General features: G+C 47.3%; 1 protein-coding gene and 1 long non-coding RNA gene across 6 annotated transcripts in view; one reads left to right on the forward strand and one right to left on the reverse strand.

Annotated features, from left to right (window-relative positions):
• The first annotated feature begins 6,835 nt into the window (after positions 1-6,835).
• The window catches only part of Ubx (ultrabithorax), a 468,862-nt gene continuing 459,529 nt past the window's right edge, over positions 6,836-16,168 (forward strand). For all 5 annotated transcript variants that reach the window (XM_072021339.1, XM_072021338.1, XM_072021336.1 and 2 more), the window contains exon 1: positions 6,836-7,741. In XM_072021339.1, coding sequence (XP_071877440.1) covers positions 7,066-7,741 — 676 coding nt within the window. In that variant the 5' untranslated portion in view covers positions 6,836-7,065. The remainder of the gene's footprint in view (positions 7,742-16,168) is intronic.
• LOC139996854 (uncharacterized) lies at positions 9,629-12,573 on the reverse strand. The gene is made up of 3 exons (XR_011802413.1): positions 12,510-12,573; positions 12,148-12,376; positions 9,629-9,805 (listed from the first exon to the last, which is right to left on the reverse strand). It is a non-coding gene; the product is annotated as an uncharacterized lncRNA (long non-coding RNA).

Genomic DNA, 16,168 nt, shown 5'->3' on the forward strand with positions numbered 1-16,168 from the left:
TATCGGGCACGTTCTCTTACAACGTTCGCATAAGTAACGATCTTCGAGCAATAGCTTACCCGCACCCTACCATTAGGTCTAAGTATTTATGGGCTCATTCATTTCGTTTTATGTTTCAATTTGGACGCATTGATACTTGTTTGTTTACGTGTAAGCTGCCAGTCATTCATTCGGCCTGGTCGGCTACTTCTAACCAACCGTTATTATCCCCTTTGTCGTCGCAAACACACTTTCTTCATTATCCACGGCAGTTCTGTATCCTATCATTACGTATTACTTACTACTCATTGCTATCTTGATAACACGCTAATGAATCGTACCTTTCCATGTTTATACTCGCGGTTGCATAACTTTGAAACGCTATGAAATATACACACGGGTGAACGACACCGACTGGATATTTCTCGCGCGCACGTGTTCGCCGCACATTTCCAATCTTATCGACTTTGATCGGTTCAAGGATACGAAACGATATCGAGAATAATTCGATGCGCGTTACTATCGACGAACAAAAAAGAAAATGATAATCGGGCTATCTCCGCGAGTAAAATGATATGGAAATTAATAATTCATAACGTAATTTTAATAGCGTCTGAAATTATGCAAATGGTCGTGCGTTTCATCGTGCTATAATAGAAGCTGTTAAATCGACAATGGCATCTTGACGCTCGAGTTGCATTGCGCTGAATATATATATATATATATTACGTATTAATATTAATATTTGAAGTAGGGACCGGATTTAAACGAGCACCTGGCTGCACCAATTATCTTCGCGTCGATTTATTTCCTTCGTGGCTGAAACCGATTTCGATCGAAACGAAACGATTCGGACGATGGCATTAAATATAGGTTTCGTGCTAATAATTTCGAAATTTTGTCCTACTCTGCCGTAGTTCTAAGACTGGCCACGCAAAGTCTCGCGATCGACACTCGTGTGAACGCTCCTTAATACTACGTTTCGTTGCTGAACAGGTTCCTCGACCGGTAAGGTAGGCCCCCATCAAGTTTAACGACTGTTCGGCTTGCGTTTAAATAAATTGGTTAGCAATTACGTGGACGTAGGTGCTGTCTTCGCTTGTGCCCTTTTTCCTCTCCCCTTTGACCATTTCTGCCCGTTTTTCAAACTGCGTGTTTTAACAACGCGTTTTCGCAGTTCACCAACGAGATTGCCCGCGTGTAAAATTATCGTTAAGATTAGCTAACCAAAGACGCGAAACTGCCCCGCGTATATTAATCTGTTCAGCTATTTGAACATTCACGTTCCACCTCGCGATTTACGAGTGCAGCTGCGCAGGGAGGATTGGCAACCGTAAACGTTTCATTTTCCCCTTAACGCTTCTCGGCAACAGAATCCCGCGGGAAACCGCCATTTAGAATTTCTATTTAGATACGAAACGGGGTCAGAAAATATTTATGTACCGTGTAAGTGTTGAGTGGCGAACTGCATTTTTCGCTCTATCGAAATATCGGCAGCCGAGAACTGTAGAGAGCTGCAGAAAAGATATTTTGCAGTCAGGTGATACTGCAGGAAACCGCCAGATGGCAAAGAGGACTTCTTCCGTGTCCTTGGCGAGCGATCCTGCCTCCCTTCCTGATATACTGCAGATCAATATGCATACCGATTCTTCCTTTTTTTATATTTCTATCAATTGTTGATTAAATTAAATGAGACTTTTGCGTTTCAACGAACACCGTAGATAGACTCTCTTTCTCTTTACAGAAAATTTTCTCGTTCACAATTTTCTGTCTCGATTTATACGAATACGTAAATGGATATAAATTTTTAGTGAAAAAATTTCATTTTCACGCTACCAAATCTCTTGTTGCTGGATGTAGAAATTTCAAATATGCATCGACATTACATCGAAATACATAGCGATTGCTTTTTTCCTTGCTTTCCTTTTTATAAATGTCTAACACATATTTCAATTCTACTGGAATATATTCCAGTTTCACAGCAAATAATTTATACCGTATCTCTGAACACACGATTGGCGTGTCGATACGCTTTCAGATCAATATTCTCTCTAAATTGTTATTTTTTCCCCGATTAGTTTCTTATAAACTAATCCCTTCCTTTATTTAATATAAAATACGATCCGTTTCAATGCACCGCCCAGTTCGCCATTATCATCTAGCGGCGCAAGTGGCCTTATATCACAGGTTGATCCCCAGGAGTTTCGATCCGCGCGAATAACGACGACGAGAATCGCGCTTATCTGAAATTCTGACGCTCGTTCATGATCGAATATTCATCCTGGGTCTCCCCGGGGAGGTGGAGGGAGGCGGTATAAGAAGGCAAAAGAGGAGAAAACGAAGTTGGGGGAGAGTACGGCGAAGAGTCGGAGGAGGAAAGAAGAAAGACCAGCCAAAATGAGAGTCCGAGCAGTGCGTTGAACCATACCGAAGGAGACCAGAAGAGCCAAAGCCACCAGAGCGATGAAGAATGGATGCTGGTTTAGCAAGAGTGCAGATTTGCTCGAGTCGGGTGCAACGGCCCCTTTGCTTTCGTGTCCATCTTCTCGTTGCTATAGCTACGCTGTCTAATACCCCCCCCCCACTACCTTCCAACGTCTGTGTTCTCCATATTCTTTTTATTTTAAATCCATAAGAGGAGAATGTCCATCATCCATTTTGGCGTACATGCGATCCTTCCTCCTTGATAATACTCTCTGATACGCGCTCAGATTTATCGCAACTAATATTTGGTCGCGAAAATTAACCAATGTCTTAGCGTGCGTCCGACCAAACGTATACACGTACGTACGTGTACGTAGGATATTTGAAATGAGTCTGTTTAAAACCAGCGATAGCAATATTTTCGAAGAGCGCAGATTAACTCGAGAACGCTTTAACTCGTCTCTCGTTACACGAAGATCGGCGAGACTGTCCTCCCGTGTGTTAACTGCTGTTTCTTCTTATTCTATGGGACGACAATCAGACACGAGTGTTTGTAACGCAGGTGGACACACTGTTCGAACATGCAACACTTGGTATTAAGAGAGAGAGAAAAAAAAAAAAAAAAAAAGAAAAGAAATAATCATGAAGCCATCAGGTAACTGTCGTCGGTAGCCACAGAGCGTCCGGTTTTGTGAGAACAACCTTGATCATTAAATAAACCCCTTTTAGTGGTGGCTGGTTATCTTCAATGGTGTTTTAAAAGGGGCATTTAGGCCCATTTTGGCTACCCACACAGCCCCTGGTACCCTTCCCCTTCTTCCGCGTTATGGTGGCTCTCTTCACGCCCCCACCATATTCGACACGCGTCCTACCATGCTATAAGCTTAAAGGCCCTGACTTTTACGATTCTGTTCAAGTGGTCATAAAACCGGAGTTTATTGCCGTCATGATTTTCAAGCAAACGGGCTGCCACCTGTCGGAGTCCCACAAAAGCGAAAACTGCATCAAGTCTCTTCATCAAGGGCTCTATCAATTCGGCTATTTGATGATTGCCCCGGCAGCTCGTAATAATCCATTGAAATCCTAACAATCGTAACCGCGAAAACTCTACGTGTTCCCTCGTTCTCTGGCATTTCCATTTCGATTTATCGCTTCTACTGTCGTTTGTCTAATAGTTAACGCAATTTCTTTGACACGCACGTCTGACAATTTACAATTTCGAAACATAATTTCCGCAACGTCGCTTTGAAAAATTATGTTTCTAAATTACGAACCTACTCTATTTATTATGATTGGCTCTAGTTAGATATAGACGATCGTAGAAAGAGAAAATGAAATCGCAGACTAAACACGCGTATCGTCGTAAATAGTTACGAAAGTTGACAAATATCGATGTTAGACGCAGCGACGAGCGCGATAGACGATGTACGAATAATTGCTCGTAGTCAGGCGTCGTTCGATGAATAGCAAAAATCCAAATCTTTTTTCTGGAGGTTGGTAGCAAAGTCGATGGGTTATATCCTAAACATCCATAATGGCGAAAGTGAACGAGCAAATAGTCCGGTCCGGCCCCTGAGAGCAGCTTATGATGGGCATTACTCGGCTCGTTACGGAATAATTTACGAGGTGCGAACCGCGGGGGCGATAATCCAGCGACATTTACATCCCAATAAACATTCCCGATACTGGTGGCGGCGCGCGCCACGGCGCTTGCCCGCTTCCCTCACGAACCTCACTTTTACGGCGTTTTAATTGTACGGCCGTAGTCTAATTGGTTCGTAAAACGTCCGAGTATCTCGTAAAAGACGTTTATGATAACATTCTTGTCGTTCGTACTCGCAATCGCGTCATCATCGAATCCACGGACAGACTTGGGAAACCTCGGACCGGTTCGACCTGAAATCCACGAATCCGTACGAGAGGGAAACACGGCGTTCCTTTCGCTTCAAAATATTTCCACCGTCTCTTTCTCTCATTCTCTTTCTTCTGTCTGTCTGTCTCTCTCTCTCTCTCTCTATTTCTATTCGTTTCTCTGTTCGTCTGGCATTCGCGAATCGCACGTCGATCAAACGATCTTCCGTCGTAAGAGTCGATTCGCAAAGACCGTTTTCGGCAATGACGATAATCGCAAGGTGTCTCGTTGATGTTGGTCGTTTGAACGTCTGAATGGATCTGGCAGCGTTAGTTCGCGATGAAACACAGAGGTGGCGGTGCACGTATCCCCAGAAGCTGTGGGGGCGCGGTGAGGGCCGGAGGGACGGAGCGGAGAGGAAAGGAAACGTTGCGTGACGCGCGTGGCGTGCAGCTTTCGCTCTACCGTACGGTGGCCGGCGGTGTCCGTATCCGCGGCTGCTCGCGTGTTTTCACTGGTGGGGGTAACGCGGGGCGGCGCCTAACCAGTCATGGGCGTCGTTCCAGCTTGGAACTACTTTCACATGGCGTAGGAATTTTCGTGCCGTGCCGGCGTGGTACTCGTGACGAATTCAATTCTGATTGGTCCTTAAGCATAACCTCCTCCCTTGGCACCCTGTTTTCTTCCCCCTCCTCCTCGCAGTCCGATCTACGCGGGCTAGCACCTCTCGTCTCCCTCTTAGCTGCCGCAATTTCGCATCTTATTCCGTCTCTGTCTTTTTCTTTCTCTTTCTGCCGCTCCCTTCGCCTTTCTCTTTCTCTTTACCTTCGCTTCGGTACTCTCGCGTACCTCTTACACCCCAACGTAGCGGCAACACGTATTCGTTTCTTTTCGATGCCATCGGTTATCCGTCGTTTCCGACCCTTTTATTTTCTCGCGTCCCGGCGATCCTCGCTTCGACCTCTGCTCGCGCTTCTTCCGATCTGCACTCGATCCTCTTCGTCTTATCTAGTTTCGGTGGCTGAAACGCAAAAAACGCCGCGTACGTACAGTACCAGGCGGAGCACACCAGCAACGTGTATACGAATTTAATCTCGCGGCACGTCGTTGAGTTACACGAACGATCAACAGGGGGCGCTGCGTAGTCTAATCGAGAGGAAAGGAAAGAGAGAGGAGCCGGTGTGGTAGAGAGCGCGGCAGAGACGAGACGAAACGCGACGCGTTGTCGAGAGGTGGAGCGAGACGGATCGAGAGGGCGAGTGGATAAGCGTGGAGGGGGCGTAGCGTGCGGGGGAGGGGGAGCGGAGCGACGACGGAGCAAGCGAGAGAAGTCGGTTATCGCGTCGGAGAGGGGAACGACGCGTGAAAGACAAGGAGGAAAGGCAGCGCGCGTTCCTCGTTCGCACAATAGAGTTAACCGTGAAGAGTGTGCGCGCGCGAGTGAGACGGTCGCGGCTGACGAACGAAGAGAGGGAATGATAGTGGAAAAGAGAAAGAGGAGAAGCGCCGGGGCTGGTGGACGAGCGTCGGAGCGAGAAAGAGAGCGGTAGAGCGAGAGAAGAGAGACGGGAAAGTCGGTGGTGGAAGGAAGAGAGGTCGACGGTGAAAGAGAGAGAGAAAAGGAGGCGAACGAGCTAGTAAGAGACGGAGGACGGTACAGAGTGGCGGTACACGGGGCGCGAGAAAAGCGGTAGTGTGCCGTGGACCACCGCACTGGCATACCGTGGTTCGTTACGATCCCCTTCGTACGTCGCTTCGTACCGAACCTCGCAGTCATCAGCGAAGTCACATTTCGGCTAGTGCTAGTGCAGTGCGGACAGAGTCGGAGCGGTCGCTTCGGTCCTTTTAAAAAGTACGACCAACGTTTACGAGACACGCCACGGGGCACCACCGGGCCTGTGTCACCGACAACACAGAGAGAAATATCATATCGCAGAGAAATCATTTCGATACGACAGACGCACAGAGGAGAAAGAGAGAGGTCTTTCGCGAGGGAGAGATCGTCGCGTGCCGGCCGACCGAATCGTCGACGGGCGCGCACGCGGTAGAGAGACCCACAGCCAGTTTTATAGCCCGTCTTATTACCCCGGTTTATTGCGTCGTAACGGTTTAACGATCATCGCCCGTTTCCACCACCTAGACCGCCGGTTTACACTCTTGCCGGTAGCGGTAACCATAACAAGCCCATAAAAGCCCCCGCCGCTGCCATGAGTCCCATTCGGAATTATACATCTACGGCCTACTGACATTGACACTCTTGGGTGCAACCGCTTATACCTACCGATGACTTTTATCACCTCTTAAAACGGTTTAATGCCCATTTGCTTGTCCCTCGTCGACGCTGTCACCTGTCGCCAGCCGCGTCAAACGGCGTATCGGTGCTCGACGCGACGCGCCTACCTCACGCCTTTTGGCGCCAACCACCACCGGACACACGGAGTAGGAACGACAGCGACCACCACGACCATCACCTCGACAATTCTCGTCTCTCGCGCAACGATCGTCGGGGTGCCTTTCGAACGGTGAACGGACCTTTTCCACCGACTCGGAGAACGCGAACGAGATATCGGGTCGCGCGGAGCATGGACTCTTAAACATCGCCCGCAACACGCAACAAAACACACGATCGTGTAGTCGGTCCTCCTTTTCCGTCCTCTCGAAGGATTCGAAGAAATCTGTACGGAGAACGGAGTCGTCTCGCGAACACGAGGCCCTTGCCTTCTCGCCTGCTCGCTGTCGCGTGTTATTTTTTTTTTTTTGTTTCTCGAGTGGCGGTGTTTCAGTGCAAGTGATTCAAAATACCCGGGATAATGAACTCGTACTTTGAGCAGACTGCGGGTGGCTTCTACGGAAGTCACCACCATCAGACAGGAGCCGCCAGTCAACATCACGATCCCGCCACAGCCGCGGCCTATCGAGGTTTCCCTCTTGGCCTGGGTATGTCACCTTACGCATCTACGCAGCATCATCATCACACGTCCTCGTCGTTGGGCATACATCCAGGCGGAGGTACGAACACGAGACCACCTCAAGATTCGCCGTACGACGCGAGCGTCGCGACGGCCTGCAAACTTTACTCCACGACACCGGAGGCGACCGGACACACCACCTCTTCCTATTCGACCACAGCAACCAAGGACTGTAAGCAACAAGATCAAGCATCGGCGCATCAGAATGGTTACGCTGCGGTGATGGCAGCCGCGGCTGTCAAGGACGTTTGGCAGTCAGCGACCTCGGGGTCGAACAGTCAGAGCAATTCGGTGGTCCGTCCTTCGGCGTGCACTCCAGAAGGGACGAGGGTTGGTAGCTACGGTGGTCTCGTAGGCGGCGACCCGGCATCGAGTCCTGGTAACAACAGTTCCTCGAGGTCCCTCACGTCGTCCTGGAACACCTGCAGTTTGAACTCGTCCGCGAGCCAACCGGTTGCCACGCAACTACATCAGCAACCCACCAACCATACCTTCTACCCCTGGATGGCTATAGCAGGTGAGTTTACATTCATAAGTTCTCTCTCTCTCTCTTTCTCTCTCTCTCTCTCTCTCTTTCTCTCTATCACGCTGTCTCTCTTTCGTCCAACGATTATCATAACAGCCGTGATGAAATATAGAGAAGCGACCATACGATGCTTAGGGGAGAGAGAAGAGCAGCGGGTCGGTAGTGTGTAGAGAAGGCCACGTGGTCGGGAAAGGCGTGGTGGATCGAGTTTACCCAGCTCCATTATACGCCAGGCTAAATCGCCCTCGTCGAACGTTTCACGGTCAACGTTCGAATCGCGTGAAACTTACGCATCCGATAGTTGGAAGAATCGCGTCTCTGCTCGATTTTCTTCGCGATATTTTCGTCTCGCGTCCTTCCATCGTATTTCGTGCAGCAGGGAAAGCCGAGAACGGGTGCGACACGGGTTTTAACGCGAAAACTCCGCTCTATGTTCGCTAACCCGATACATATCTAAACAAATCATTCCACCCTTGGTTCCGTTCTGAAAAATAGAAGACACGAGCTGTATACTATTGTCGAATGTAAGTTGCTGTTGTGTTGTTACGTGGAAACTGGTCGTAATTTTTTTCGGTCGAGTCTATTTGTGCGTCGATTGAAATACGACGTATCCGTCACGAAGCGTAGCCGAGATAACGGATTTATAGTTGGCAGCCAACTAAAAATATTCCGTTGCCTTCTGCGCGAATGAATGCACCGGGTGCCAGGGGGGACGGGGGTATCGGTAATAACTAACTCATCCGCGTGAAAGCGACGCGCAAAGTGACACTCGGAGTTATCATTAATGTGTGCGAGTCTGCCTCTTTGTCCGAGGAGGCGCCGCTCTCGAGCGCGCCTTCTTTCCACCCCCCGGGGTCGTTGGTAAAAAAAGCGCGCGCACACGGTCTCCATTTCACATTCGAGAATTTCGTCTCTCGCTAAAATTAATCTTGCCCGCATCTTCCATCGATCTCGAGCTTCTTAGTTTCGCCTAACAATTCGTACGCTCGAATACGTGAGACGTACGAGGCAAGCCAAATGGCTTTTTCGATTAATACAATATGTTAGCTAGAATACTCGTTACGTTCGCTGTTAAGTATTCGCTAAAAGTAGAAGATCTATTTCCGATCTCTGCGAAAATCAGAGCGAATCGTACCTCGCTACGTGTTACGTACGTTCGACCGTTGTACGTTTGCCGTGCGTCGTGTATTCTCGCGCAGTTCGCGTTCGAACGTTGAAAACGAACGTCAGATCGTGGAAACTCGGTCGTACAGCGATAAAGTTACGTCTGGTGGATAGATAGAATGGAGTCAAGTGCGTGTAAAATCGTTGGGCACGTCGAGTATAATGGGGAAGCCCTCGTCCAATTGGGGTTCAAGTGCCTTCCTCGTCGTACTCACCCCTCCGGAACCACGAATTCCGGTAGTCAGCTGTTTCTAGCGATGTCTTTGTCCCCCTTGCCGAGAGGTTCCCTAGCAGCGTCTCGCTTCGTCGTAGTCAGATCCAGACCTCTCGAACTCTATCTCGCTTTTTGGACACCGCCTATTCTCTACGCCAACTCAGCTGGGTCTTAGACCGTTCGTCTTTCGTAGTTTGGTCCTCTCTTCCTCTTGCCCCTGTTACCTGCTCTTTCTCTCTTACCTACGATATTCTTCTTCTAGCCTCCTTCTCGCGCCCTTTGGTCCGGTTTAAGGCCCCGCCGTTGTACTCTTCGTCCCCCCCCCCTTTTTTTTTAATTTATTTCCTCCTCCCGCAGGAGAACCTCTCTCTTTATGCATACAAAAGGTGTACAGATTATTTTATGAGCTTTCGTGACGTAGGCGCGTGCTTATTCAAAGACAAGAAACGGGATTTTATTGAACGAACCTTATTCTTTACGTCCTTCTATAAATACTAAATTCAACGGGAGAAAGAATTTAATATTCAAGAAGGCGGCGGTGTTGCATCGTTCTCGTTCCATCTAACGTCAAGTTTCGGCCCCGGTCCCGGCTCACGGCCCGGAGGAAAGAATCCTCTCAACCGGGCGTCGTTTTGCTCGCGTATTCCTGAATCAACTCGGCGTCTTCCATTCAATAACTGCAACAAGATTTATAGTCGATGAATCGTGCGGCTAGCGCGCGCGCACGCGCTCGTTTTTCGCTTCTTCGATCGACAAAGCCGGAAAACGGTTTGCCATTACCTTTTTGCGTTTATCGCGGAGGAGACACGGAAGATTTAATCGTGCGATTAGAGAGTGTGCAAATCGGGTCGACGATACGACGGAATGCGGCGATCGTAGGAGGAATCGTAGGAATGGTAAAAGGCGATTGATCGGCTGGCACTCTCGTCGAACAGGTTTCTCTATGCTCTCGCGAATCGAAAGTCGTTGACTCATTTAGCGCTAGCCGGCAAGTGCTCTTCGACATCGCCGGCTACAATCGATACACGCGTAGCAAAATTTATCGATACAGGATTATGGATTATTTCGTCGTAGATTAAAGTCTCCTGGTAAATATAGAGCCATCAATGTCCTCCATCGGTGTTCGTTGCTACGAACCTACGATAAATAATTTAGCTTTATCGACACGCATCTACGGAACCGATCCATCTACGAGGGTTATTGCTGTCGGTTTGCCGAGCACCGTAAAAACACCGATTCTACAAACGACGAAGGACAACTATTTACCTATCTCTGCGTCTATAAAGATTTCTGTCTCCACGTCTTTACCAAAAAAAAAAAAAAAAAAAAAAAAAACACTTTTCACGTCTTCTGACTTTCGAATATCTCGTCTGAAAATTTAAGGCGTGAGAGAAATATGGCCTCTTCTTTCCAAGGTGATAGTTTTTCTAAGTATCGTACAAGAAATAGGAATGTGGTGGTCGTACGACAAACACCAAGATGATATATCTTATAGGATGATTTATCGATCTTCTAACGGTATCCACGTTAAACGTCATTGGTTAGTGTACGATAAGTGATTGAAGAAGTGATTATGCCGCCCAAATCGCACAAATCAGTAACGATAGACACGGTATCATTAACTTCGTTTTATTGCGGATTGGTGTTACGGGAACACGATCTCGGGACAACATTAACGCTCTTGAGAGCACTACCGCGCCGCGTACGCCTCACGATCGGCCGAAGAAACTTGATTGCACGGAATGCATTTGTATCATTGGCCGTGATAAACATCAAAGGGTACACGCGCTTGAAATTCATTGTGATTTATGGGTACCGGCGAAGCGTCCGTATCGCCACCGTTTCCAGATGTAAATGTCTCTCTTATTAATGTTGCGGTAATGAAGCAACATAATATGCTATCTGGTGTATAATGAATCGTCATAGATACAGAGCCGTGTTTTTATTTGTATAGACAACGTTTACTTAGATAACGTTTTACGAAGTAAAAAGAGAGAAAAGAGGAGAATCGCCCATATCTATCTGACAATTATCGCGCCGCAAGATTGAACGGTTAGTTACATTTATCGAGCACGTTTCTCTTCCACTGGATGGCAATTTTACAAGACGCATAGACTCGATTCACAAAAGGCTTTTCTGTCCTGCGGTATCAGTTTCTGGGGCTGTTTCCAAATGCAAGGAAAATTTATGGCCCCTCATTGAAGGGTCTGGCCCGCGTCTACGAGGTAATTAGAGGGCGTGAAGACGGAGCTTCGAATACTATCTCTGTACATCCCCACGGTTCATTTATTTTCTGTAAAACTGCCTCGTCTCCCGACGGCGTTCTTCCTGCCAACGTTAATTCCAGCTGTTATTCCGTTTTCACGATGCTTCGGGAAGATCGATGTAATAAAGAGAAAAAAAGCATGGATTCGATTGTTTGATCGTTTTCATTTTAGCCTCGTTTAGACTCTCGCTTCTCACGTTTCTCGCAATTTCGACTTTACAAATGTTAAGCATAATGTTAATTTCATAAATAACGCATAGATGTTTCTCATTATGGACTGAACGGTAAAAAATATAAGAAAAAGGAGTATGGACGTTCTTGGGAGAAACGTACCGTGAAGATCAAATGGTTCGATAATTCAACCCTGCTCCCTCGTAAGGCTGACCCTCCGAAATTGATTAAAAAAATGCAAAATACGTGTTAGAAGTCCAACGAACCGGTATTGTATATCCGTGTTCTTTTTTTGATTTACGCGCATCGATATCGCGTGGTGGTTATGGCGGTCTTTATTGGGCGGTTCGTCTAGTCTCGGCACCGTGTACGAACAGATAGAGAGCTAACAAACCTTGAACTCTTGTGCCGAAGTAGTGGGATTCCCGCGTAAAAGCCACGTGGTCTCACCCGCTTCTCTCTTCCTCTTTCTTTCTCACTCTCTCTGTCTCTCTCTCTCTCTCTCTTTCTCTTTCTCTGTCGGGTTGGAAACGAGTATGGTGCTACTCGACGATACGACGGTTGCCAGTAGGTGTTACGTACCTCGGGGAGCAACCTCGTTCAATATAAACCAGCTAGGAACAACGCTGTAACCGTAACGTTGACGTTTACGACGACGAAATCGTGGCTCGGCTCGTTTACCCCTCCCTCTTATGTGCCTCCGCGCTTACCGCTATCGTCGCTGCGAGGCTCGTCGGTAATACAGAGCACATATCTTTGTGTATATCGACCAAGATCGTTCCGCGTCTTCGTGTGTGGTAGGAATGTTTTGCTGGAACAGAAACACGGGCAAGTTCATTGTACAAATCATTTATGGGCGGAAGATTTTTACGGATTCGTTTCACGCGACCGGCTAATTATCGTTTGCTGCCGAATCGTCTCGTAAATAACGATAATCGACTCACTTTCTTTCCTTATTCTTCCACTATAATTTTCCCTCGTTGGTCCTTTATTTCTAACGTTTATCCTCGATAGGAGTCTGAAAAATGTTTAATAATTAATAATCATACGGGCATAAACGTACGCGTAGTTGTTTCCCATCTTTCAAAATTGTATAACCTCAATGGCTGACAAACATGGCTGAGTGAACTTCCCTCTTGACGAGTGGTCGATGTTTCCGGTCGCTTCGTTCCCGTATACTCGCGCTTCTACGACGCCTTTTTTACGAACCATTTAAGGCGCTAATTTACAATTGGAAAATTGAAAAGATCGGATCGTGGACTTTGCGTCGAATATAGGCGTGCGTGTTGCACGCCCGTGACCAAGTGGTTCAGCCTCTCCTACGTATCGAGGCACACGAGTGACCAACGTGTGAGTGCGTGTCGAGGACGTGTGTGGTGGTACGCGAACACTAGCGAACCTCGACCTAAAGAGGCAAGCCAAGTAGGTGCGTTCGTCGTGTATGGAGGCTTCGCAGCCCCTTTCCATGTGTTGCTCCGTTGGCCCGGATGGAGGATGACGTACGAGCCTCTCCGTATGACTTACTACGCCCTTTTCCCTTCTCCACGCCCGCCGCTTCTGCGTACTGTTCGCTCAAAAAACATTCGGGTCTCTGAAAATTACGTGGCTCTTCACATTTGATCGGGATTCCATCCTGCTCTTCGCCCGTTGAATTCCTCAAACGCGATCACTTTGCAAACCGTACGACTATAGAATAGCGAACAATTTTTCTCGCTCTTCCAAGTATTCCTTCTTTCGCTGCAAATATTACACGTAATAATTATAACATTGTCGTTTAAATTTTCTAATGTTCGTTTATTCGCGTCGAATCGTTATGGTTGGTTTCCATGAGAGAACTTTATCCAGAATTCTTGAAACCACGTACGTATGTTAGCCACGTCAAAAGAGTATATTTTCCGTGAATTCTCGATTGGAAGAAAGAAAGCTACGTAGTCTGTTTTATATACTCGACGAGAGATAAATGCGAAGGTTGTAGTTAACCGGAAAAACGTCGTTTTTTGCGTCATCGAACGTGTAACGCGTGTGCCTGCATCTCGTCACGAACGAGGGTAGTAACCTTTTTTTTTTTTTTGTTGTAAATTCCTTCTTTATACTAAGTAGAAAAATTGAAATTGTCGGTGTTTTACTCGAGAGAAAATAAAAATAAAGAGCAAAGATGCTGGTGAAAATAGTTTTAAACCGCGCGAGATTACAAGCTGTTGTTCGATTTTCTGCGTACGTAACATTTCGTTGATTGATTTTTAATTCGCATTCATTAAGATGCCGTGCGGCAGTGCACTCATTGTTGCGAAAAAAGGCAACCATAGTCGACCATAGTGAGACAAAATGCCGTAGAAGCGTGTCATTAAAAGTAATTGTAAACATCGATCAAAATGTATCGGGATATTCGCAATTTGCATATGCCCCACCGCATAATTTCACCGCGAACCCGAGTATCGTCGATCAACTTTTATATTTTGCTGCGTTATAACGTGAAAATTTTCAAGAGTATTAATCACGGGTGTAGCAGATTCACCGCATGAAAGCGTAATTTCTGATCGGTGGAATCACTTACATCCTGTCCCACGTTTTTCTCTTACCGACAACGTGCTTTGCCACTTATAAAAGTCGGTAATATTATTTCACGCAATTGGTAACGCGCTGGTCAACGTTCACCGGAACTTTACATGCTCGGAATAATCGCGATTCGATCTACGGCCAGTTACCGCCGAAGATTATTTCAATCACTTACCGTAACACGTAAGAATATTATTGCTTCGATTATCTCTATTTCTCTTCGGATAGAAAAGAATAGCTTTACGTTCGTTCTAAGCAAACCCTTCTTCTTTTTGTGATACCGCCGATGAAGACGACGCGAACACCACGGGAGTAAAGTATATTTCTCATAAAATAAAACAAATGATCGAACAGGCTGTAAACATGGAAACAAAGGTAGAACGCAGCGGTATGTTTGGATGGCGACAGGGACAGGAAACGTATGCGAGCACGATTCTAAGATAAACAGAGTGATATTAGCTATATGAACGTTACACCGGTATCTCGTTGAAGGATCGAGAGAAGGACACTCGTACATGTGTTGCGGTAGAGAAGGTGCATAGGCAAGGCAACGAACGACGGCTCGGAAGACGACGATGGTCCGTGGTTGCGTCTTTATCGAGAGGCCGCGAGACATCGGCGTGGTTCCAGGACGGTAAAAGACACAGGACTCGATGGTAAACAATAGCAATGGTTTATCGGTGCCTACGAGCTGCGTGGAAGAAAAGAAGCGAAGGAACGTGAGTGGCGCGTAACGCGCGCGCAAAGCATAGGTGCTGATCGCACGTTCAGCCGGCAGCGTATAGCGGCTGCCTACCAGGGTTCTCAATTTGATGGACGAGCTGTTCGCATGTACGAACTCGTGTGCGCTGGCTCGCTTTTACACACCGGCAACAGCTCATACGCTATCCGACTGTTTTGCAAATTTCATGCGGGAGGAGTTATCGCCGTCGTGGCCCGGGATTAATCCTCTCTCACAGCGTGCCGTTTCTTGTCAATGGCTATTCATCAATTACCCCGTGTTTCTGAGATCGTTGTTTCCGCAAAGAACAGAAGAAGACAGCCTACCGAGTACTTACGTTCTTCCCTCGGTTCGATCTCTATCGATCACTATATCACGCTACCGGCTAGACTAATGGTCTCGTGTGTTTTGGCACGAAAGAAAACGCTTGTAAACTATGTCGACGAGACGTATTTCATCGTGCAGAATGTTAAAGGAGAAAAAGCAGGCAACGTTCCGGTGGGTGGAACGCTAAATAGAATGACAGGATGGAAAAGGGAAATTCGTTTGATCGCCGGCTGGAGATTTCAAGGCTGCTGACAACAGAAACGCCGCGCTTTTGATTGGTTCGGCTTCTTGCTCGTCTATATAGCAGACTGCCATTTCACTGCTGCAGGCTGAGATAATGCATACTTTGGATCGGCCGCGCTTCGTAGGCACGAAGAACGTGTTTAGGTGCTCGACGATCGGAACGACTACACCGCCAGACAAAGGATATGTATACCTGTGTGCCCGCAAGGAAAGAAGGATACGAGGGAAAATAATTGAATCAAAAAGTGTTCCTGCTCACGTTTTTGCCGAATACTCGCTCTTGCGGATGAAGACGTAGCTCGTGCATTTCAAGCGTTCGCCGTTCAAAGGACAAAAATAAAATTACCGTGTAGAAACGAAGGCCCGAAGAGGCAAAGACGCATCGGCATCCTATAAAGTACTGGTAAAGCGTCGCGCGAATCGCTCGAATACTTTCGCACGGACTACAAAAACACAATTGCGCGTTATTTATCAGAGAAGGATAGAGAAATGGTGGATTCGCGGATAAAACAAACAATTTACATACATCGAGCTGGCTAAACGTTTCTTCTTCCCATCGATCTTCCATCGTTGCGTTACTTAGGGATTCGACACGGTGCTTCGGCGTACGTGGAACTCGTTGAAATCGATGATCGCGCCGCATCGCGACCGTATCGTACCGTTTCTATCAACGAACGGATCGCGCAGAAGAGAGGAGGAGGAGGCGTATGGCGTGGCAATGTGGCGCGATCGCGCGTACTGGAAAGAATATTCGAT

This window comes from Bombus fervidus, chromosome 19 (genome assembly GCF_041682495.2).
Source record: "Bombus fervidus isolate BK054 chromosome 19, iyBomFerv1, whole genome shotgun sequence".
Classification (NCBI taxonomy): Eukaryota; Metazoa; Arthropoda; class Insecta; order Hymenoptera; family Apidae; genus Bombus; species Bombus fervidus.